This window comes from Salmo salar, chromosome 07 (genome assembly GCF_965601325.2).
Source record: "Salmo salar chromosome 07, fSalSal1, whole genome shotgun sequence".
Taxonomy (NCBI): Eukaryota; Metazoa; Chordata; class Actinopteri; order Salmoniformes; family Salmonidae; genus Salmo; species Salmo salar.
In genome coordinates this window covers 68,057,103-68,082,445 of record NC_138297.1, presented here as the reverse complement: position 1 = coordinate 68,082,445, position 25,343 = coordinate 68,057,103, and the positions used below count along the sequence as shown (strand labels likewise).

The 25,343-nt window shown below is 45.5% G+C and overlaps 1 protein-coding gene across 1 annotated transcript in view; it reads right to left on the bottom strand.

Moving 5' to 3' along the window:
* Positions 1-25,343, bottom strand: part of LOC106576542 (TBC1 domain family member 15) — a 74,755-nt gene that overhangs the window by 24,404 nt on the left and 25,008 nt on the right. The window contains exons 7-11 of the mRNA XM_082978003.1: positions 24,525-24,725; positions 14,398-14,526; positions 10,661-10,764; positions 4,928-5,022; positions 810-926 (exon numbers count right to left, since the gene is read on the bottom strand). Of these exons, the coding sequence (XP_082834129.1) occupies positions 810-926; positions 4,928-5,022; positions 10,661-10,764; positions 14,398-14,526; positions 24,525-24,725 (646 nt within the window). The remainder of the gene's footprint in view (positions 1-809; positions 927-4,927; positions 5,023-10,660; positions 10,765-14,397; positions 14,527-24,524; positions 24,726-25,343) is intronic.

Genomic DNA, 25,343 nt, shown 5'->3' with positions numbered 1-25,343 from the left:
TTGAAACAGTTCTGGAGAGCTTTCATACCAACACAATCTTGACCCCAGGAGGTTGGTGGCATCTTAATTAGGGAGGACTGGCTTGTGGTAATGACTGGAGCGGAATCAGTGGAATGGTATCAAATACATCAAACATGGTTTCCATGGTTTCCGTGTGTTTGATGCCATTCCATTCACTCCGTTCCAGCCATTATTATGAGCCCTCCTCCCCTCAGCAGCCTCCACTGATCATGTCTGGTGCTGTATGACAAGTGTGGTCTTACCCAGGTCAAAGTCATTCAGTATGACAAGCATGGTCTTACCCAGGTCAAAGTCATTCAGTATGACAAGCATGGTCTTACCCAGGTCAAAGTCATTCAGTATGACAAGCATGGTCTTACCCAGGTCAAAGTCATTCAGTATGACAAGCATGGTCTTACCCAGGTCAAAGTCATTCAGTATGACAAGCGTGGTCTTACCCAGGTCAAAGTCATTCAGTATGACAAGCGTGGTCTTACCCAGGTCAAAGTCATTCAGTATGACAAGCGTGGTCTTACCCAGGTCAAAGTCATTCAGTATGACAAGCATGGTCTTACCCAGGTCAAAGTCATTCAGTATGACAAGCATGGTCTTACCCAGGTCAAAGTCATTCAGTATGACAAGCATGGTCTTACCCAGGTCAAAGTCATTCAGTATGACAAGTGTGGTCTTACCCAGGTCAAAGTCATTCAGTATGACAAGCGTGGTCTTACCCAGGTCAAAGTCATTCAGTATGACAAGCATGGTCTTACCCAGGTCAAAGTCATTCAGTATGACAAGCATGGTCTTACCTAGGTCAAAGTCATACATGCAGTAGGTCATGAGGACATCGTGCAGCAGAATCAGTCCTGGGTTGTCTGGTCCTTCATAGAAAGTGTTGGTCCTATCTGTCCTGTTCACGTCTTTCTCTGTGGAGGAAATCAACACAGTCAGAGACCTTAGAATCAGAATCTCCTTTATTCACCAAATACATTTGCATGTAGAGGATTTGACTACATTTGACTCTAGACAATAACAGACTAAATATATAGATGTAGAATTTACTCAATCCATCGTGACTGACTGACCGACAGTCTTCAGACAAAGTTTCTGTCCTGTTTACTTCTTTCTCTGTAGAGTGAACTAACAGCCACCAGGGTCAGTATTCATAAAGAGTAGGAGGGTCTTTCTCTGTAGAGGGAACTAACAGCCACCAGTATTCATAAAGAGTAGGAGGGTCTTTCTCTGTAGAGGGAACTAACAGCCACCAGTATTCATAAAGAGTAGGAGGGTCTTTCTCTGTAGAGGGAACTAACAGCCACCAGTATTCATAAAGAGTAGGAGGGTCTTTCTCTGTAGAGGGAACTAACAGCCACCAGTATTCATAAAGAGTAGGAGGGTCTTTCTCTGTAGAGGGAACTAACAGCCACCAGTATTCATAAAGAGTAGGAGGGTCTTTCTCTGTAGAGGGAACTAACAGCCACCAGTATTCATAAAGAGTAGGAGGGTCTTTCTCTGTAGAGGGAACTAACAGCCACCAGGGTCAGTATTCATAAAGAGTAGGAGGGTCTTTCTCTGTAGAGGGAACTAACAGCCACCAGGGTCAGTATTCATAAAGAGTAGGAGGGTCTTTCTCTGTAGAGGGAACTAACAGCCACCAGTATTCATAAAGAGTAGGAGGGTCTTTCTCTGTAGAGGGAACTAACAGCCACCAGTATTCATAAAGAGTAGGAGGGTCTTTCTCTGTAGAGGGAACTAACAGCCACCAGTATTCATAAAGAGTAGGAGGGTCTTTCTCTGTAGAGGGAACTAACAGCCACCAGGGTCAGTATTCATAAAGAGTAGGAGGGTCTTTCTCTGTAGAGGGAACTAACAGCCACCAGGGTCAGTATTCATAAAGAGTAGGAGGGTCTTTCTCTGTAGAGGGAACTAACAGCCACCAGGGTCAGTATTCATAAAGAGTAGGAGGGTCTTTCTCTGTAGAGGGAACTAACAGCCACCAGTATTCATAAAGAACATAATGAGTCAGATGACATGGACAGAAGGAACCTGATCATAGATCAGTAACTCCAACTCAGAGACACTTTATGAATACAGGCCCTGACTTCACCACACATCTTGTCTGCCTGATTGTCCTTAGACAAAAAGTTTACTACCAGGAGTTGAAATCAGAAATGAAACCAGCAGCACTTCAACAGTTCAGCATTGCTCCGTGCCAGCCGCCTCTCATTTCCATATTCATTTCAGTTGACATTTACAGAGAGCACACAACTCTAACCCTGTTACAACCGCAGCCTCATTTCAATCCTTTGAATAGAAGGGGAGGGGGGGGACAGACTCAGAGAGGGATAGAGAGAATAAAGAGACAGAGAGAACAGAAATGCCAAGTCCATTGAGGAGCCAGCCAGATCCAGTATGGATCATTCCTCAACGATCAGGAGGAGATGAGATCCCATTACCTGGCTGACATGGGCCCTGTCCCAAATGACAACCTACTCCCCATTTAGTGCACATAGGGCTCAGGACAAAAGTAGTGCACTATATCTAGGGTATAAGATGTCATTTGGGACGCAGCATGGGGCTGGGTTCTACAGGCTGACGATGCTGATGGAATATTGAATAAATAAAACATGGGGTTGATCCGATGGGAGCCAGATTGATTCCAGGCCCAGCTCAGTCTTCAAGTAGCTAAACTAGGAAAGGTGTCACACTTTGTTTCAAATGGTTTTGCTGAGCAGTTTGGGGTGAGACCCAGACAAATGTGGACAACTTTTGTTCTTCCCTGGCTGGGGGGGGGGAAGTTAAGTTGCTGACTGAGGCTGTTGGAACAAGGAGTCTAACTCATTAACATATTGGAAAGGTCTCCTGTTTGTCACAGCGCCCGTTGTTCAAACCACATAACCATCCTACTGTCAGACCAATAGAATCAAATAGAATACAACTGTTGTCCATCGGTTAGAAGGGAAAACTGGCTTCTGGCTTCCCCAACAACCCACAGACAGAGCCCCCCCCCCCCCCCCCCCACCCACAGACAGAGCCCCCCCCACAGACAGAGCCCCCCCACAGACAGAGCCCCCCCCCCCAGACAGAGCCCAAGGGTCAGCAGCAGCGCCCCTGGATGAAGAGGAATCGTGGGGGGTTAAGTCCCTTGATCAAGGGCACAATGACAGGATATGTTACACGGGATGAAAGCCTTTTGGCTGCTGGTCTAACCGCCAGGCTATTATCTGGTGACTAACATTCTGTAGGAAGTGATGATGATGATGGTGATGACCTATTAGACTCCTGACTAACATTCTGTAGGAAGTGATGATGATGATGGTGATGACCTATTAGACTCCTAACATTCTGTTAGAAGTGATAATGATGATGATTACCTATTAGACTCCTGACTAACATTCTGTTAGAAGTGATGATGATGGTGATTACCTATTAGACTCCTGACTAACATTCTGTTAGAAGTGATGATGATGATGATTACCTATTAGACTCCTGACTAACATTCTGTTAGAAGTGATGATGATGATTACCTATTAGACTCCTGACTAACATTCTGTATGATGTACCTATTAGACTCCTGACTAACATTCTGTTAGAAGTGATGATGGTGATTACCTATTAGACTCCTGACTAACATTCTGTTAGAAGTGATGATGATGATTACCTATTAGACTCCTGACTAACATTCTGTTAGAAGTGATGATGATGATGATTACCTATTAGACTCCTGACTAACATTCTGTTAGAAGTGATGATGATGATGATTACCTATTAGACTCCTGACTAACATTCTGTTAGAAGTGATGGTGATTACCTATTAGACTCCTGACTAACATTCTGTTAGAAGTGATGATGATGGTGATTATGATGGTGATTACCTATTAGACTCCTGACTAACATTCTGTTAGAAGTGATGATGATGGTGATTACCTATTAGACTCCTGACTAACATTCTGTTAGAAGTGATGATGATGATGATTACCTATTAGACTCCTGACTAACATTCTGTTAGAAGTGATGATGATGGTGATTACCTATTAGACTCCTGACTAACATTCTGTTAGAAGTGATGATGATGATGGTGATTACCTATTAGACTCCTGACTAACATTCTGTTAGAAGTGATGATGATGGTGATTACCTATTAGACTCCTGACTAACATTCTGTTAGAAGTGATGATGATGATGATGATTACCTATTAGACTCCTGACTAACATTCTGTTAGAAGTGATGATGATGGTGATGATTACCTATTAGACTCCTGACTAACATTCTGTTAGAAGTGATGATGATGGTGATTACCTATTAGACTCCTGACTAACATTCTGTTAGAAGTGATAATGATGATGATTACCTATTAGACTCCTGACTAACATTCTGTTAGAAGTGATGATGATGATGGTGATTACCTATTAGACTCCTGACTAACATTCTGTTAGAAGTGATGATGATGATGATGATTACCTATTAGACTCCTGACTAACATTCTGTTAGAAGTGATGATGATGGTGATGATTACCTATTAGACTCCTGACTAACATTCTGTTAGAAGTGATGATGATGGTGATTACCTATTAGACTCCTGACTAACATTCTGTTAGAAGTGATGATGATGGTGATTACCTATTAGACTCCTGACTAACATTCTGTTAGAAGTGATGATGATGATGATTACCTATTAGACTCCTGACTAACATTCTGTTAGAAGTGATGATGATGGTGATTACCTATTAGACTCCTGACTAACATTCTGTTAGAAGTGATGATGATTACCTATTAGACTCCTGACTAACATTCTGTTAGAAGTGATGATGATGATGATTACCTATTAGACTCCTGACTAACATTCTGTTAGAAGTGATAATGATGATGATTACCTATTAGACTCCTGACTAACATTCTGTTAGAAGTGATGATGATGGTGATTACCTATTAGACTCCTGTGGTCTCTAAACATGCTGTTGTGTTTCTCCTGCTCCTCACTCACTGACTTCCACTGGAGCTTCATACGGAAGTACTCATCCCTGAGGAAAGAGGATGAGAAGAGAGGGGGAATAAGAACTCATCCCTGAGAAGAGAGGATGAGAAGAGAGGATGAGAAGAGAGGGAATAGGTACTCATCCCTGAGGAAAGAGGATGAGAAGAGAGGGGGAATAAGAACTCATCCCTGAGAATAGAGGATGAGAAGAGAGGATGAGAAGAGAGGGAATAGGTACTCATCCCTGAGAAGATAGGGAATAGGTACTCATCCCTGAGAAGAGAGGGAATAGGTACTCATCCCTGAGAAGATAGGGAATAGGTACTCATCCCTGAGAAGAGAGGGAATAGGTACTCATCCCTGAGAAGAGAGGGAATAGGTACTCATCCCTGAGGGAAGAGAGGAAAGTAAAGGAGTGAGACGACGGGGAATATTTCACATATGACATTAGTGATAGGGGGGGGGGGGAATAGATAGTTACATATCGCAATATTACTTTGGACCATATTATAGATACCTTGATTTTGCTAGGTAGCGCTAGTTCGCTTTACCTGTGCCAAAACACTGGTCTTTTTCATCCTATAGCTTGTTCTCCCATCTTATTTTTAAAAGCCCAGTGCAGTCAAAATCTTGATTTCTCTGTCTTTTAAATATATTCCCACACTATGAAGTTGGAATAATATTGTGAAAATGATAGACATTTTCGCGTAAGAGCTGTTTGAAAAGACCGCCTGAAATTTCCGTCTGTTTTGGTGGGATGGAGTTTTGGCCTTAAATTAGTTAATAGACCAATAAGAAAGAGAGTTCCAAACCTCTCTGCCAATAACAGCAAGTTTTCAGTTTTCCCCTCCCCACTCAGACTACTTAAAAAAAACAGTTGCATTGGACCTTTTAAATAGTGACCCAACATGTTTTCAGCACTTATTTCCATAACTGATCAAAACTAATTTTCTCATCGTCTTTCTACAGCAGACAATTAGTTAGCAATATGTTTGGAACATCAAATCGCAAATATCGAATCGTAATACATATAGAATCAGCACATAAGTATCTTGATCATATCGTATTGTGAGGTCCCTGACAATTCCCAGCCCTAATCTCATTTAGGGTGTGTTGACTGTGTGGCGTTTAAACAGAATAGTATGGACCACTTTACTTCCCTTCAACTGGTTTTCAACATAACCGGGTGCTGAGCTATGAGAACTAGTACTCTCTTCATACTGTGCTCACAACGCCATCTGAACAGAAACATTTGTTTTCAAACTGAAATGTATTAGCCATTCTTAAATACAAGTTACATTACTTGTAAATGTAAAGCTTACTGATTCATAAAACGTTGTGAGGATCTCTCTACGAGCATAAAGACAACAGGAAGTGAGAGTTGTTGGGTTTTCCTATCCTAGTATTATATCAACAGAGCTGTTATGATGCAGATCTGACAGAGAGCATGTGTCAACCATGGAGGAGCGCCCGGTCTCCTAATGAGTAGGAGTCTCTCTGACGTTTTCCTCCCAGTCTCCTAATGAGTAGGAGTCTCTCTGACGTTTTCCTCCCAGTCTCCTAATGAGTAGGAGTGTCTCTCTGACGTTTTCCTCCCAGTCTCCTAATGAGTAGGAGTCTCTCTGACGTTTTCCTCCCAGTCTCCTAATGAGTAGGAGTGTCTCTCTGACGTTTTCCTCCCAGTCTCCTAATGAGTAGGAGTGTCTCTCTGACGTTTTCCTCCCAGTCTCCTAATGAGTAGGAGTGTCTCTCTGACGTTTTCCTCCCAGTCTCCTAATGAGTAGGAGTCTCTCTCTGACGTTTTCCTCCCAGTCTCCTAATGAGTAGGAGTGTCTCTCTGACGTTTTCCTCCCAGTCTCCTAATGAGTAGGAGTGTCTCTCTGACGTTTTCCTCCCAGTCTCCTAATGAGTAGGAGTGTCTCTCTGACGTTTTCCTCCCAGTCTCCTAATGAGTAGGAGTGTCTCTGACGTTTTCCTCCCAGTCTCCTAATGAGTAGGAGTGTCTCTGACGTTTTCCTCCCAGTCTCCTAATGAGTAGGAGTGTCTCTGACGTTTTCCTCCCAGTCTCCTAATGAGTAGGAGTGTCTCTCTGACGTTTTCCTCCCAGTCTCCTAATGAGTAGGAGTGTCTCTCTGACGTTTTCCTCCCAGTCTCCTAATGAGTAGGAGTGTCTCTCTGACGTTTTCCTCCCAGTCTCCTAATGAGTAGGAGTGTCTCTGACGTTTTCCTCCCAGTCTCCTAATGAGTAGGAGTGTCTCTCTGACGTTTTCCTCCCAGTCTCCTAATGAGTAGGAGTGTCTCTGACGTTTTCCTCCCAGTCTCCTAATGAGTAGGAGTGTCTCTCTGACGTTTTCCTCCCAGTCTCCTAATGAGTAGGAGTGTCTCTCTGACGTTTTCCTCCCAGTCTCCTAATGAGTAGGAGTGTCTCTCTGACGTTTTCCTCCCAGTCTCCTAATGAGTAGGAGTGTCTCTGACGTTTTCCTCCCAGTCTCCTAATGAGTAGGAGTGTCTCTGACGTTTTCCTCCCAGTCTCCTAATGAGTAGGAGTGTCTCTGACGTTTTCCTCCCAGTCTCCTAATGAGTAGGAGTGTCTCTCTGACGTTTTCCTCCCAGTCTCCTAATGAGTAGGAGTGTCTCTGACGTTTTCCTCCCAGTCTCCTAATGAGTAGGAGTGTCTCTCTGACGTTTTCCTCCCAGTCTCCTAATGAGTAGGAGTGTCTCTGACGTTTTCCTCCCAGTCTCCTAATGAGTAGGAGTGTCTCTCTGACGTTTTCCTCCCAGTCTCCTAATGAGTAGGAGTGTCTCTCTGACGTTTTCCTCCCAGTCTCCTAATGAGTAGGAGTGTCTCTGACGTTTTCCTCCCAGTCTCCTAATGAGTAGGAGTGTCTGACGTTTTCCTCCCAGTCTCCTAATGAGTAGGAGTGTCTCTGACGTTTTCCTCCCAGTCTCCTAATGAGTAGGAGTGTCTCTCTGACGTTTTCCTCCCAGTCTCCTAATGAGTAGGAGTGTCTCTGACGTTTTCCTCCCAGTCTCCTAATGAGTAGGAGTGTCTCTGACGTTTTCCTCCCAGTCTCCTAATGAGTAGGAGTGTCTCTCTGACGTTTTCCTCCCAGTCTCCTAATGAGTAGGAGTGTCTCTCTGACGTTTTCCTCCCAGTCTCCTAATGAGTAGGAGTGTCTCTCTGACGTTTTCCTCCCAGTCTCCTAATGAGTAGGAGTCTCTCTGACGTTTTCCTCCCAGTCTCCTAATGAGTAGGAGTCTCTCTGACGTTTTCCTCCCAGTCTCCTAATGAGTAGGAGTGTCTCTCTGACGTTTTCCTCCCAGTCTCCTAATGAGTAGGAGTGTCTCTCTGACGTTTTCCTCCCAGTCTCCTAATGAGTAGGAGTCTCTCTGACGTTTTCCTCCCAGTCTCCTAATGAGTAGGAGTCTCTCTGACGTTTTCCTCCCAGTCTCCTAATGAGTAGGAGTGTCTCTGACGTTTTCCTCCCAGTCTCCTAATGAGTAGGAGTGTCTCTGACGTTTTCCTCCCAGTCTCCTAATGAGTAGGAGTGTCTCTCTGACGTTTTCCTCCCAGTCTCCTAATGAGTAGGAGTGTCTCTCTGACGTTTTCCTCCCAGTCTCCTAATGAGTAGGAGTGTCTCTCTGACGTTTTCCTCCCAGTCTCCTAATGAGTAGGAGTGTCTCTCTGACGTTTTCCTCCCAGTCTCCTAATGAGTAGGAGTGTCTCTCTGACGTTTTCCTCCCAGTCTCCTAATGAGTAGGAGTGTCTCTCTGACGTTTTCCTCCCAGTCTCCTAATGAGTAGGAGTGTCTCTCTGACGTTTTCCTCCCAGTCTCCTAATGAGTAGGAGTGTCTCTGACGTTTTCCTCCCAGTCTCCTAATGAGTAGGAGTGTCCTCTGACGTTTTCCTCCCAGTCTCCTAATGAGTAGGAGTCTCTCTCTGACGTTTTCCTCCCAGTCTCCTAATGAGTAGGAGTGTCTCTCTGACGTTTTCCTCCCAGTCTCCTAATGAGTAGGAGTCTCTCTCTGACGTTTTCCTCCCAGTCTCCTAATGAGTAGGAGTCTCTCTCTGACGTTTTCCTCCCAGTCTCCTAATGAGTAGGAGTCTCTCTCTGACGTTTTCCTCCCAGTCTCCTAATGAGTAGGAGTGTCTCTCTGACGTTTTCCTCCCAGTCTCCTAATGAGTAGGAGTGTCTCTCTGACGTTTTCCTCCCAGTCTCCTAATGAGTAGGAGTGTCTCTCTGACGTTTTCCTCCCAGTCTCCTAATGAGTAGGAGTCTCTCTGACGTTTTCCTCCCAGTCTCCTAATGAGTAGGAGTGTCTCTGACGTTTTCCTCCCAGTCTCCTAATGAGTAGGAGTGTCTCTGACGTTTTCCTCCCAGTCTCCTAATGAGTAGGAGTGTCTCTCTGACGTTTTCCTCCCAGTCTCCTAATGAGTAGGAGTGTCTCTCTGACGTTTTCCTCCCAGTCTCCTAATGAGTAGGAGTCTCTCTCTGACGTTTTCCTCCCAGTCTCCTAATGAGTAGGAGTGTCTCTCTGACGTTTTCCTCCCAGTCTCCTAATGAGTAGGAGTCTCTCTCTGACGTTTTCCTCCCAGTCTCCTAATGAGTAGGAGTCTCTCTGACGTTTTCCTCCCAGTCTCCTAATGAGTAGGAGTGTCTGGACGTTTTCCTCCCAGTCTCCTAATGAGTAGGAGTGTCTCTCTGACGTTTTCCTCCCAGTCTCCTAATGAGTAGGAGTGTCTCTCTGACGTTTTCCTCCGTCTCCTAATGAGTAGGAGTGTCTCTGACGTTTTCGCCTCCCAGTCTCCTAATGAGTAGGAGTGTCTCTGACGTTTTCCTCCCAGTCTCCTAATGAGTAGGAGTGTCTCTCTGACGTTTTCCTCCCAGTCTCCTAATGAGTAGGAGTGTCTCTGATGTCTCTGACGTTTTCCTCCCAGTCTCCTAATGAGTAGGAGTGTCTCTCTGACGTTTTCCTCCCAGTCTCCTAATGAGTAGGAGTGTCTCGCTGACGTTTTCCTCCCAGTCTCCTAATGAGTAGGAGTGTCTCTCTGACGTTTTCCTCCCAGTCTCCTAATGAGTAGGAGTGTCTCTGACGTTTTCCTCCCAGTCTCCTAATGAGTAGGAGTCTCTCTGACGTTTTCCTCCCAGTCTCCTAATGAGTAGGAGTCTCTCTCTGACGTTTTCCTACCAGTCTCCTAATGAGTAGGAGTCTCTCTCTGACGTTTTCCTCCCAGTCTCCTAATGAGTAGGAGTCTCTCTCTGACGTTTTCCTCCCAGTCTCCTAATGAGTAGGAGTGTCTCTCTGACGTTTTCCTCCCAGTCTCCTAATGAGTAGGAGTGTCTCTCTGACGTTTTCCTCCCAGTCTCCTAATGAGTAGGAGTGTCTCTGACGTTTTCCTCCCAGTCTCCTAATGAGTAGGAGTCTCTCTCTGACGTTTTCCTCCCAGTCTCCTAATGAGTAGGAGTCTCTCTCTGACGTTTTCCTCCCAGTCTCCTAATGAGTAGGAGTCTCTCTGACGTTTTCCTCCCAGTCTCCTAATGAGTAGGAGTGTCTGACGTTTTCCTCCCAGTCTCCTAATGAGTAGGAGTGTCTCTCTGACGTTTTCCTCCCAGTCTCCTAATGAGTAGGAGTGTCTCTCTGACGTTTTCCTCCGTCTCCTAATGAGTAGGAGTGTGTCTTACGTTTTCCTCCTGGTCAGACGACTCCTCTCCTCCTGGGTGCTCTCCCAGGGGAAGTAGCCCAGTAGAAACTTCCATCCCTCCTTCCTCAACACATGACACAGACCCTAGGAGGGAAGGAGAGACAGAAAGAGGGATGGGGGAGAGAGAGAAAGTAAGAGAGGAGAGACGAACAGCTTTTATTTCCACAGTCCTACAGTAAGTAACAAACAAAAACAGGCCTAACAGAGCTATTTCAGTTTCAACTCAGCCTTCGACTTCCAACTGTTGCGTCAGAGAGAGAGCGATGTCGGGAGACAAAACAATCTCTGAAAAGCGGCTGACCCCCACTTTTATATCCGTCATGTAGAGACTACAGAGAGGCATCAGATACTGCCTTTAATGAGTGTTCTGCCTCACTGCTCAAGGCCATACTCACAATGCAGTATGGATGAGCTACTGTAGCTAGCTCTGTCAAGGATGAACAGTATATGTAGGAATTAAAAGCACTGATGGGTTTGTGCTGTTGCTACTCTCTTAATTAACAGCAGAGGGCGTGTGTGTGGTGTGTGTGTGAGACACAGAGACTGTCCCGTTTGATCATGTGTTTCAGTGTGTTATATCCTGCTGTATTTAGTTGGTTCCTGGTGTTTCAGTGTGTTATAATCCTGCTGTATTTAGTTGGTTCCTGGTGTTTCAGTGTGTTATAATCCTGCTGTATTTAGTTGGTTCCTGGTGTTTCAGTGTGTTATATCCTGCTGTATTTAGTTGGTTCCTGGTGTTTCAATGTGTTATATCCTGCTGTATTTAGTTGGTTCCTGGTGTTTCAGTGTGTTATAATCCTGGTGTTTCAGTGTGTTATAATCCTGCTGTATGTAGTTGGTTCCTGGTGTTTCAGTGTGTTATAATCCTGGTGTTTCAGTGTGTTATATCCTGCTGTATTTAGTTGGTTCCTGGTGTTTCAGTGTGTTATATCCTGCTGTATTTAGTTGGTTCCTGGTGTTTCAGTGTGTTATATCATGCTGTATTTAGTTGGTTCCTGGTGTTTCAATGTGTTATAATCCTGGTGTTTCAGTGTGTTATATCCTGGTGTTTCAGTGTGTTATATCCTGCTGTATTTAGTTGGTTCCTGGTGTTTCAGTATGTTATAATCCTGGTGTTTCAGTGTGTTATAATCCTGGTGTTTCAGTGTGTTATAATCCTGGTGTTTCAGTGTGTTATATCCTGCTGTATTTAGTTGGTTCCTGGTGTTTCAGTGTGTTATATCCTGCTGTATTTAGTTGGTTCCTGGTGTTTCAGTGTGTTATAATCCTGGTGTTTCAGTGTGTTATAATCCTGGTGTTTCAGTGTGTTATAATCCTGGTGTTTCAGTGTGTTATATCCTGCTGTATTTAGTTGGTTCCTGGTGTTTCAGTGTGTTATATCCTGCTGTATTTAGTTGGTTCCTGGTGTTTCAGTGTGTTATATCCTGCTGTATTTAGTTGGTTCCTGGTGTTTCAGTGTGTTATATCCTGCTGTATTTAGTTGGTTCCTGGTGTTTCAGTGTGTTACATCATACTGTCGTTAGTTGGTTCCTGGTGTTTCAGTGTGTTATATCCTGCTGTATTTAGTTGGTTCCTGGTGTTTCAGTGTGTTATATCCTGCTGTATTTAGTTGGTTCCTGGTGTTTCAATGTGTTATATCCTGCTGTATTTAGTTGGTTCCTGGTGTTTCAGTGTGTTATATCCTGGTGTTTCAGTGTGTTATATCCTGGTGTTTCAGTGTGTTATATCCTGGTGTTTCAGTGTGTTATATCCTGGTGTTTCAGTGTGTTACATCATACTGTCGTTAGTTGGTTCCTGGTGTTTCAATGTGTTATATCCTGGTGTTTCAGTGTGTTATATCCTGCTGTATTTAGTTGGTTCCTGGTGTTTCAGTGTGTTATATCCTGCTGTATTTAGTTGGTTCCTGGTGTTTCAGTGTGTTATATCCTGGTGTTTCAGTGTGTTATATCCTGCTGTATTTAGTTGGTTCCTGGTGTTTCAGTGTGTTATATCCTGCTGTATTTAGTTGGTTCCTGGTGTTTCAATGTGTTATATCCTGCTGTATTTAGTTGGTTCCTGGTGTTTCAGTGTGTTATAATCCTGGTGTTTCAGTGTGTTATATCCTGCTGTATTTAGTTGGTTCCTGGTGTTTCAGTGTGTTATATCCTGCTGTATTTAGTTGGTTCCTGGTGTTTCAGTGTGTTATATCCTGCTGTATTTAGTTGGTTCCTGGTGTTTCAGTGTGTTATATCCTGCTGTATTTAGTTGGTTCCTGGTGTTTCAGTGTGTTATATCCTGCTGTATTTAGTTGGTTCCTGGTGTTTCAATGTGTTATATCCTGCTGTATTTAGTTGGTTCCTGGTGTTTCAGTGTGTTATAATCCTGGTGTTTCAGTGTGTTATATCCTGGTGTTTCAGTGTGTTATATCCTGGTGTTTCAGTGTGTTATATCCTGGTGTTTCAGTGTGTTACATCATACTGTCGTTAGTTGGTTCCTGGTGTTTCAATGTGTTATATCCTGGTGTTTCAGTGTGTTATATCCTGCTGTATTTAGTTGGTTCCTGGTGTTTCAGTGTGTTATATCCTGCTGTATTTAGTTGGTTCCTGGTGTTTCAGTGTGTTATATCCTGGTGTTTCAGTGTGTTATATCCTGGTGTTTCAGTGTGTTATAATCCTGGTGTTTCAGTGTGTTATAATCCTGGTGTTTCAGTGTGTTATAATCCTGGTGTTTCAGTGTGTTATAATCCTGGTGTTTCAGTGTGTTATAATCCTGGTGTTTCAGTGTGTTATAATCCTGGTGTTTCAGTGTGTTATATCCTGCTGTATTTAGTTGGTTCCTGGTGTTTCAGTGTGTTATATCCTGCTGTATTTAGTTGGTTCCTGGTGTTTCAGTGTGTTATATCCTGCTGTATTTAGTTGGTTCCTGGTGTTTCAGTGTGTTATATCCTGCTGTATTTAGTTGGTTCCTGGTGTTTCAGTGTGTTATATCATGCTGTATTTAGTTGGTTCCTGGTGTTTCAGTATGTTATAATCCTGGTGTTTCAGTGTGTTATAATCCTGGTGTTTCAGTGTGTTATATCCTGCTGTATTTAGTTGGTTCCTGGTGTTTCAGTGTGTTATATCCTGCTGTATTTAGTTGGTTCCTGGTGTTTCAATGTGTTATATCCTGCTGTATTTAGTTGGTTCCTGGTGTTTCAGTGTGTTATAATCCTGGTGTTTCAGTGTGTTATAATCCTGGTGTTTCAGTGTGTTATATCCTGGTGTTTCAGTGTGTTATATCCTGCTGTATTTAGTTGGTTCCTGGTGTTTCAGTGTGTTATATCATGCTGTATTTAGTTGGTTCCTGGTGTTTCAGTGTGTTATATCCTGCTGTATTTTGTTGGTTCCTGGTGTTTCAGTGTGTTATATCCTGCTGTATTTTGTTGGTTCCTGGTGTTTCAGTGTGTTACATCATGCTGTATTTTGTTGGTTCCTGGTGTTTCAGTGTGTTATATCCTGCTGTATTTAGTTGGTTCCTGGTGTTTCAGTGTGTTATAATCCTGGTGTTTCAGTGTGTTATATCCTGCTGTATTTAGTTGGTTCCTGGTGTTTCAGTGTGTTACATCATGCTGTATTTTGTTGGTTCCTGGTGTTTCAGTGTGTTATATCCTGCTGTATTTAGTTGGTTCCTGGTGTTTCAGTATGTTACATCATACTGTCGTTAGTTGGTTCCTGGCACCACATTTGACGTGTTCCTTACCCCTTTGAATATGGTCTGTTTGAGGTGTGAGATGTTCCTCATGCGTCCCTCAGGGTCCATGTTGGTGTTCCACTCCTCCGCCCCAACAGGCTCCCTACGCCGGACCATGGGCCGCACGCCAAGATCAATCTACCAGGACAGGACAGATAGGGAGAGTATGGAAATACTGCATTAACTACGCATGGTACTGCTACACCAATAACACACTATAGAGAGAGAGGGAGGGGACTGATATCAAATTAGCAAAATACCTTGTCAAAATCTAAGAATTTAAACAAAGAAAGACATTAACAATGTAAAGACTCAGTGACCACAGCCTGGCTATCGAGATAGGACACCATAGAAAACATGGAAGGTCAGACTCAGTGACTATAGCCTGGCTATCGAGACAGGACACCATAGAAAACATGGAAGGTCAGACTCAGTGACCACAGCCTGGCTATCGAGACAGGATGCCATAGAAAACATGGAAGGTCAGACTCAGTGACTATAGCCTGACCATGAAAGGTCAGACTCAGTGACCGCAGCCTGGCCATAGAGACAGGATGCCATAGAAAAACATGGAAGGTCAGACTCAGTGACCACAGCCTGGCCATAGAGACAGGACACCATAGAAAACATGGAAGGTCAGACTCAGTGACCACAGCCTGGCCATAGAGACACCATAGAAAACATGGAAGGTCAGACTCAGTGACTATAGCCTGACCATGAAAGGTCAGACTCAGTGACCGCAGCCTGGCCATAGAGACACCATAGAAAACATGGAAGGTCAGACTCAGTGACTATAGCCTGACCATGAAAGGTCAGACTCAGTGACCGCAGCCTGGCCATAGAGACACCATAGAAAACATGGAAGGTCAGACTCAGTGACCACAGCCTGGCCATAGAGACACCATAGAAAACATGGAAGGTCAGACTCAGTGACCACAGCCTGGCCATAGAGACACCATAGAAAACATGGAAGGTCAGACTCAGTGACCACAGCCTGGCCATAGAGACACCATAGAAAACATGGATGGTCAGACTCAGTGACCGCAGCCTGGCCATAGAGACACCATAGAAAACATGGAAGGTCAGACTCAGTGACCACAGCCTGGCCATAGAGACACCATAGAAAACATGGAAGGTCAGACTCAGTGACCACAGCCTGGCCATAGAGACACCATAGAAAACATGGAAGGTCAGACTCAGTGACTATAGCCTGACCATGAAAGGTCAGACTCAGTGACCACAGCCTGGCCATAGAGACACCATAGAAAACATGGAAGGTCAGACTCAGTGACTATAGCCTGACCATAGAGACACCATAGAAAACAAGCTGGTCCTGGGGCTCTTTACACAAACAGACCCCACAGAGCCCCAGGACATCAACACAATTAGACCCAACCAAATCATGAGAAAACAAAAAGATGATCATTTTCAATGTGTCAAGTAATTAACAAAAAAACAGAGCAAACTAGAATGCTATTTTGCCCTAAACAGTGAGTACACAGTTGCAGAAAAAGATGTGGAAACTGAGGTGCACTTCCTAACCTCCTGCCAAATGTATGACCATACTAGAGAGACATATTTCCCTCAGATTACACAGATCCACAAACCCAATTTTGATAAAGTCCCATATCTACTGGGTGAAATACCACAGTGCGCCATCACAGCAGCAAGATGTGTGACCTGTTGCCACAAGAAAAGGTCAACCAGTGAAGAACAAACACCATTGTAAATACAACCCATATTTATGTTTATTTATTTTCCCTTCTGTATTTTAACCATTTGTACATCATTACAACACTGTATATAGACATATGTTTACTGTAAATTGTTAATTATCTATTTCACTTGCTTTGGCAATGTTAACATATGTTTCCCATGCCAATAAAGCCCTTAAACTGAACAGAGAGACCAGACAGACCAGACAGGATAAGGGGTGTCAAGTCCAACTCATGAGGGTCACGACCCCCATTGAAATCCAACAAAACCCCAAGCTTAAATGGAAATCATTTAAAAAGCTATTTCAAGTGTGTGTGTATATGTCACATATAACTCTGTGTCCAGTACTAGCCTACACACATGTCCAATTGACAGCTGTGTGATGGTCTGTTTGCCAGGCCAACAACCTGGTACAATACCGTAGCTACTACATTCTGTCCTCATTTCAGCCACTTAAGTCAATTGAACAGTTCTGCTCAGAGAGATAGAGATAGAAGAAGCGGATCCAGCCAGGAAGAAAGACTAACTAAAGCCTAAGCTATGAAGCGGAGAACTGTTTCCATGGGGACAGGGCTGATAAGGGGGAGGGGAGAAGGATGGACTGTAAATAGGAGTCAATAATTCATGAGCTTTGTGATAAGCAGGGATGTGTGTGTGTGTGTGTGTGTTTGTGTGTGTGCAGCACCATAACTATCCAACATCCAGCCAGCCAATACACAAGATAGCGCTATTTTGTTACGCCTTCATTGGAAAATAACTAGGAAGAGATTTAGGAATATCTTTTCTCATGTCAGTGAAAATATTTTGCTGAAGGTGTGGGTTGTATAAACAGAACAAGAGAGAGTCCACGAAGCTCCTACATACAGTGGATTCAGAAAGTACTCAGACCCCTTGACTTTCTCCACATTGTTACGTTACAGCCTTATTCTAAAATGGATCATATCATTTTTTTCCCCCGTCATCAATCTATACACAATACCCCATAATGACAAAGCAAAAACAAGTCTTTACATTTTTTGAAAAAAATATTATAAAAAATAAAACACTGAAATATGACATTTCTATAAGTATTCAGACCCTTCACTCCGTACTTTGTTGAAGCATCTTTGTCAGCAATTACAGCCTTGAGTCTTCTTGGGTATGACGCTACAAGCTTGGCACACCTGTATTTGGGGAGTTCCTCCCATTCTTCTCTGCAGATCCTCTCAAGCTCTGTCATGTTCGATGGGGAGCGTCGCTGCACAGATATTTTCAGGTCTCTCCAGAGATGTCTGGGCTCTGGCTGGGCCACTCAGACATTGAGACTTGTCCCGAAGACACTCCTGCATTGTCATGGCTGTGTGCTTATGGGTCGTCCTGTTGGAAGGTGAACCTTCGCCCCAGTCTGAGGTCCCTGCCACTGAAAAACATCCCCACAGCATGATGCTGCCACCACCATGTTTCACCGTAGGGATGGTGCCAGGTTTCCTTCAGATGTGACACTTGGCATTCAGGCCAAAGAATTCAATCTTGGTTTCATCAGAACAGAGAATCTTGTTTCTCATGGTCAGATTCCTTTAGGTACCTTTTGGCAAACTCCAAGCGGGCTGTCATGTGCCTTTTACTGAGGATTGGCTTCTGTCTGACCACTCCGCCATAAAGGCCTGATTGATGGAGTGCTGCAGAGATGGTTGTCCTTCTGGAACTGTGGAGCTCTGTCAGAGTGACCATCGGGTTCTTGGTCACCTCCCTGACCAAGGCCCTTCTACCCCATTTGCTCAATTTGGCCGGGCGGCCAGCCCCTGGAAGAGTCTTGGTGGTTCCAAACTACTTCCATTTAATAATGATGAAGGCCACTGTGTTCTTGGGGACCTTCAAAGCTGCATATCTGATCAACTTCGTATAGTGTGGCTCTTTATACAGAGGTTGTTTTAAAAGGTAAAGTAGCATATTTACACTATTGATCTTTCTCCCTCTTTTCTAATGATTTCCACAAGGTAATAAGGTGGCCAGCCAGGAGGTTCATGTAATCAAAATCTAATTAAAAAATCTGGCGTGCGTTGCATTCCTCCTCGACTCAGAGGTTACACTCTGCATCATCAGCCAATCGAAGTGAGAGAGAGCGAGCGAGAGAAAGAGGTCTAATTTATTTACCATTTACTCACCACAGATCTATTTAAATAATGTATAAACCTTTATTTAAACCAGGTAGATTGAAAACACATGGCGCTTGCAAAGCCAAGAGTCGTTGGTTCGATTTTCGCTGGAGCCTCCCATACGTAAAAATGTATGCACACGACTAAGTCTGGTTTGATAAAAGCATCTGCTAAATGGGATAGGGGATACGTAGTCAGTTGAGGAAAACAGTCGTAACGTTGAAAGGGGAGACCTAGTCAGTTGAGGAAAACAGTCCTAACGTTGAAAGGGGAGACCTAGTCAGTTGAGGAAAACAGTCCTAACGTTGAAAGGGGAGACCTAGTCAGTTGAGGAAAACAGTCCTAACATTGAAAGGGGAGTCCTAGTCAGTTGAGGAAAACAGTCCTAACGTTGAAAGGGGAGACCTAGTCAGTTGAGGAAAACAGTCCTAACGTTGAAAGGGGAGACCTAGTCAGTTGAGGAAAACAGTCCTAACGCTGAAAGGGGAGACCTAGTCAGTTGAGGAAAACAGTCCTAACGCTGAAAGGGGAGTCCTAGTCAGTTGAGGAAAACAGTCCTAACGCTGAAAGGGGAGACCTAGTCAGTTGTACAACTGAAATGTGTCTTCCTCATTTAACCCTCTGAATCAGAGTGGTGCCGGGGGGGGGGGGGGGGGCAGCAGTTGTTGTTGGGGATAAGGACAGAACGGCAGATTTGTCCACCTTGCCGGCTCGAGGATTCGAACCAGCGACCTTTCTGTTACTGGTCCAACACTCTTAACCGCGAGGCTACCTGCTGCCTCACGGCATATATTATTACAGCCTGGCCAAGATAGTGCCTCTATATTTATTTATTATTCATATATTGATTACTGAGAACACGTTCTCTATTACAATAACACCTAGATGGTTATTAGAACCAGGAGGAGGCGGCGATGGTGCACTGTAGTGAAGATGGTTATTAGAACCAGGGGGAGGCGGCGATGGTGCACTGTAGTGAAGATGGTTATTAGAACCAGGGGGAGGCGGCGATGGTGCACTGTAGTGAAGATGGTTATTAGAACCAGGGGGAGGCAGCGATGGTGCACTGTAGTGAAGATGGTTATTAGAACCAGGGGGAGGCGGCGATGGTGCACTGTAGTGAAGATGGTTATTAGAACCAGGGGGAGGCGGCGATGGTGCACTGTAGTGAAGATGGTTATTAGAACCAGGGGGAGGCAGCGATGGTGCACTGTAGTGAAGATGGTTATTAGAACCAGGGGGAGGCGGCGATGGTGCACTGTAGTGAAGATGGTTATTAGAACCAGGGGGAGGCGGCGATGGTGCACTGTAGTGAAGATGGTTATTAGAACCAGGGGGAGGCGGCGATGGTGCACTGTAGTGAAGATGGTTATTAGAACCAGGGGGAGGCGGCGATGGTGCACTGTAGTGAAGATGGTTATTAGAACCAGGGGGAGGCGGCGATGGTGCACTGTAGTGAAGATGGTTATTAGAACCAGGGGGAGGCGGCGATGGTGCACTGTAGTGAAGATGGTTATTAGAACCAGGGGGAGGCGGCGATGGTGCACTGTAGTGAAGATGGTTATTAGAACCAGGGGGAGGCGGCGATGGTGCACTGTAGTGAAGATGGTTATTAGAACCAGGGGGAGGCGGCGATGGTGCACTGTAGTGAAGATGGTTATTAGAACCAGGGGGAGGCGGCGATGGTGCACTGTAGTGAAGATGGTTATTAGAACCAGGGGGAGGCGGCGATGGTGCACTGTAGTGAAGATGGTTATTAGAACCAGGGGGAGGCGGCGATGGTGCACTGTAGTGAAGATGGTTATTAGAACCAGGGGGAGGCGGCGATGGTGCACTGTAGTGAAGATGGTTATTAGAACCAGGGGGAGGCGGCGATGGTGCACTGTAGTGAAGATGGTTATTAGAACCAGGGGGAGGCGGCGATGGTGCACTGTAGTGAAGATGGTTATTAGAACCAGGGGGAGGCAGCGATGGTGCACTGTAGTGAAGATGGTTATTAGAACCAGGAGGAGGCGGCGATGGTGCACTGTAGTGAAGATGGTTATTAGAACCAGGGGGAGGCGGCGATGGTGCACTGTAGTGAAGATGGTTATTAGAACCAGGGGGAGGCGGCGATGGTGCACTGTAGTGAAGATGGTTATTAGAACCAGGGGGAGGCAGCGATGGTGCACTGTAGTGAAGATGGTTATTAGAACCAGGGGGAGGCAGCGATGGTGCACTGTAGTGAAGATGGTTATTAGAACCAGGGGAGGCGGCGATGGAGGCATATAGCTGGTGTCTAGAAACAATGTCCCCACTCTGGCCTACAGACCTACCCATGTCCCCACTCTGGCCTACAGACCTACCCAAGTCCCCACTCTGGCCTACAGACCTACCCATGTCCCCACTCTGGACTACAGACCTACCCATGTCCCCACTCTGGCCTACAGACCTACCCATGTCCCCACTCTGGCCTACAGGTCTACCCATGTCCCCACTCTGGCCTACAGGTCTACCCATGTCCCCACTCTGGCCTACAGGTCTACCCATGTCCCCACTCTGGCCTACAGGTCTACCCATGTCCCCACTCTGGCCTACAGGTCTACCCATGTCCCCACTCTGGCCTACAGGTCTACCCATGTCCCCACTCTGGCCTACAGGTCTACCCATGTCCCCACTCTGGCCTACAGGTCTACCCATGGTCCCCACTCTGGCCTACAGGTCTACCCATGTCCCCACTCTGGCCTACAGGTCTACCCATGTCCCCACTCTGGCCTACAGGTACCTACCCATGGTCCCCCACTCTGGCCTACAGGTCCTACCCATGTCCCCACTCTGGCCTACAGGTCTACCCATGTCCCCACTCTGGCCTACAGGTCTACCCATGTCACCACTCTGGCCTACAGACCTACTGAGAAACAAAGTTCAAACATTTTTAAGTGGATTTCTCATTTCTGAGAAGCACAGCAAGTGTGACATTTTGCCGTTCCACTCTGGGTGCCATTCCACTGAGTGGGTTGTGTGTGGTGACTATTTCTATGTTTAGCAAGGCACATGTCATCCAACATCACACTCAACCACACCTGTGGAGAGGAGAGGAGGCTAGCTAGCAGCACAGGTTGCCTTGGCAACGCTGAGAGCAGAGGGTCACTTCTAATTAAAACAGAGGCAATTAGAGAGGAACTGGGTGGCTGTTACCACAACCTCCTGGTTTAATGGAGACAGACGGTAGAGCTGTGTGTGTGAGGAAAAAGGGAACTTCTGTCAGAGTACCATCTAGCCAGTCTGCACTGGTCCTGGCTGAGAGTCCCATCTAGCCAGTCTGAGAGTCTCGTCTTGCCAGTCTACACTTGTCCTGGCTGAGAGTCCCATCTAGCCAGTCTGCTCGGGTCCTGGCTGAGAGTCCCATCTAGCCAGTCTGCTCGGGTCCTGGCTGAGAGTCCCATCTAGCCAGTCTGCTCGGGTCCTGGCTGAGAGTCCCATCTAGCCAGTCTGCTCGGGTCCAGGCTGAGAGTCCCATCTAGCCAGTGAGACTGGTGGGCACTAGGCAGTAAGCAGCCGTGCTTCACATCTCAGAAGATTGCTACAGTAGGTCATGTTGATGTGGTTCTGGAGACGTTAAACACTGTCAGATCTGATCACCTGTATGTGTTTCCTAAGCCTGTGTTTATCACCAAGACAGGTCAACTCAAATCAAAGTTTATTTGTCACATGTGCCGAATACAACAGGTGTAGACCTTACAGTGAAATGCTTACTTACAGGCTCTAACCAATAGTGCAAAAAAGGTATTAGGTGAACAATAGGTAAGTAAAGAAAAAAACAACAGTAAAAAGACTGAAAAATGCTTGGTCCTCCTTTTCCTGAAGTCCACAATCATCTCCTTAGTCTTGGTTACGTTGAGGGATAGGTTGTTATTCTGGCACCACCCGACCAGGTCTCTGACCTCCTCCCTATAGGCTGTCTCGTCGTTGTCGGTGATCAGGCCTACCACTGCTGTGTCGTCTGCAAACTTAATGATGGTGTTGGAGTGGTGCCTGGCCATGCAGTCGTGGGTGAACAGGGAGTACAAGAGGGGACTGAGCACACTCCTCTGAGGGGCCCCCGTGTTGAGGATCAGTGTGGCAGATGTGTTGCTACATACCCTCACCACCTGGGGGTGGCCCATCAGGAAGTCCAGGATCCAGTTGCAGAGGGAGGTGTTTAGTCCCAGGATCCTTAGCTTATTGATGAGCTTTGAGGGTACTATGGTGTTGAACGCTGAGCTGTAGTCAATGAACAGCATTCTAACATAGGTGTTCCTTTTGTCCAGGTGGGAAAGGGCAGTGTGGAGTGCAATAGAGTTTGCATCATCTGTGGATCTGTTTGGGCGGTATGCAAATTGGAGTGGGTCTAGGGTTTCTGGGATAATGGTGTTGATGTGAGCCATTACCAGCCTTTCAAAGCACGTCATGGCTACGGACGTGAGTGCTACGGGTCTGTAGTCATTTAGGCAGGTTGCCTTTGTGTTCTTGGGCACAGGGACTATGGGGGTCTGCTTGAAACATGTTGGTATTACAGACTCAATCAGTGACATGTTGAAAATGTCAGTGAAGACACCTGCCAGTTGGCCAGCACATGCCCAGAGCACACGTCCTGGTAATATGTCTGGCCCCGCAGCCTTGTGAATGTTGACCTGTTTAAAGGTCTTACTCTCGTCAGCTACAAAGAGCGTGATCACACAGTCGTCCGGAACAGCTGATGCTCTCATACATGCCTCAGTGTTGCTTGCCTCAAAGCGAGCATAGAAGTGATTTAGCTCGTCTGGTAGGCTCGTGTCGCAAGCCCTGCCACATAAGACGAGCGTCGGAGCCGGTGTAGTATGATTCAATCTTAGCCCTGTATTGTCGCTTTGCCTGTTTGATGGTTCGTCGCAGGGCATAGCAGGATTTCTTATAAGCTTCCGGGTTAGAGTCCCGCACCTTGAAAACGGCAGTGCTACCCTTTAGCTCAGTGCGAATGTTACCTGTAATCCATGGCTTCTGGTTGTGGTATGTACGTACAGTCACTGTGGGGACGACGTCCTCGATGCACTTATTGATAAAGCCAGTGACTGATGTGGTGTACTCCTCAATGCCATCGGAAGAATCCCGGAACATGTTCCAGTCTGTGCTAGCAAAACAGTCCTGTATTTTAGCATCTGCTTCATCTGACCACTTTTTTTATAGACCGAGTCACTGGTGCTTCCTGCATTAATTTTTGCTTGTAAGCGGAAATCAGGAGGATAGAGTTGTGGTTGGATTTACCAAATGGAGGGCGAGGGAGAGCTTTGTACACGTCTCTGTGTGTGGAGTACAGGTGATCTAGAATTTTTTTCCCTCTGGTTGCACATTTAACATGTTGATAGAAATTTGGTAGAACTGATTTAAGTTTCCCTGCATTAAAGTCTCTGGCCACTAGGAGCGCCACCTCTGGGTGAGTGGTTTCCTGTTTGCTTATTTCCTTATACAGCTGACTGAGTGCAGTCTTAGTGCCAGCATCTGTCTGTGGCGGTAAATAAACAGCCATGAAAAGTATAGCTTTAAACTCTCTAGGCAAGTAGTGTGGCCTGCAATTTATCACAATATACTCTACTTCAGGCGAGCAAAATCTAGAGACTTCCTTAGATTTCGATGCTCCAGCTGTTGTTTACAAATATGCACAGACCGCCCCCCCCTCGTTTTACCGGAGTATGCGGTTCTATCTTGCCGATGCAGCGTATATCCCACTAGCTGAATATCCATGTCATCTTTCAGCCACGATTCCAGGAAACATAGGATATTACAGTTTTTGATGTCCCGTTGGTAGGATATTCGTGATCGTACCTCGTCTAATTTATTGTCCAATGATTGCACGTTGGCGAGTAATATTTACGGTAACGGCAGCTTTGCCACGCACCTTCTGCGGATCCTCCCAAGGCATCCCGCTCTGTGTCCTCTGTACCCGCGTCTCTTCCTCTTGCAAATAACTGGGATGTTGGCCTTGTCGGGTGTTCGGAGAATGTCCTGTTTGTCTGCTTGTTGCAGAAAGAAATCTTGGTCTAATCCGAGGTGAGTGATCGCTGTCCTGATATCCAGAAGCTCTTTTTTGCCATAAGATACGGTGGCAGAAACTTTATGTACAAAATAAGTTACAAATAACGCTTTTAAAAAAACACATAGTAGCCCAATTGGTTAGGAGACTGTAAAACTGCTGCCATTTCTTCCACCGCCATTTTCCAGTTCCAGAGTGTGTGTGTGTGTGTGTGTGTGTGTGTGGGGCGTTCATTCCCAGTGTCTACTCTGACTCACCCTGGTGATAACCTCAAAGCCTGGTTCCTCCTGCTGGTTGATGTCCAGTCCAGGTATGGCCTCATTCAGCAGGTCAGCCACCTCCCCGACAGGCCTCTGCTGCAGTAGCTCCGTGTCTGGACCCCGGAGCGCATCAAACAGGTAGTTGGTCACCCTGGAGAAACCGCCCAGAGTAGTGGTGACTGGGTCCTGAGAAAACCTCTGTTGGGGGAGAGGGAGGAGAGAGGGAGTAAAGCAGAACAGGGGAGAGAGAGAGAAGAGGAAAAAGGAAGAGGATTGCGGGGACAAGAGAGGAGTAGAGCGGGAGAGAGGGAGAGGAGAGAGGAGAAGAGGGATGACAGGGAAGATAGGGGTCATGAAGGAGGTCATTGTTAACGCTGTGGCACCAGACAGATGTAGTTTAGCTGCAGTCTCATTATAAGCACTAAGATGACAAGGGCTTATTTTAGCTATGTGCTATTTTCACCTAATCACAGGTGTGAAATGTTACATTTGGAAGTACCCACAGCTAGATGATTTACTGCACATTTTAAACTTTCGATTTTCATCAAAAGCAACGGGGAAAGCATCTCAAGAGCACAACAGCATTGGTTATCATCTCAGATTCCCAACCTAGTACCCTCCCCCGGCCTCCCACTGCCTGAAACACTTTCAACTCTCCAGACTGCGTACTCTTACGATGAAGAAGTAAAAGCCTACAATATCACATCACCAAGAAAACTAATGCTTCAAGGACTCATTTTTTTTTATACTCTCGCTACAAAAGTACCACAGGAATCAAAGACTTTACAGAAAAGAGGCCAATCTATTTCTCCTGCC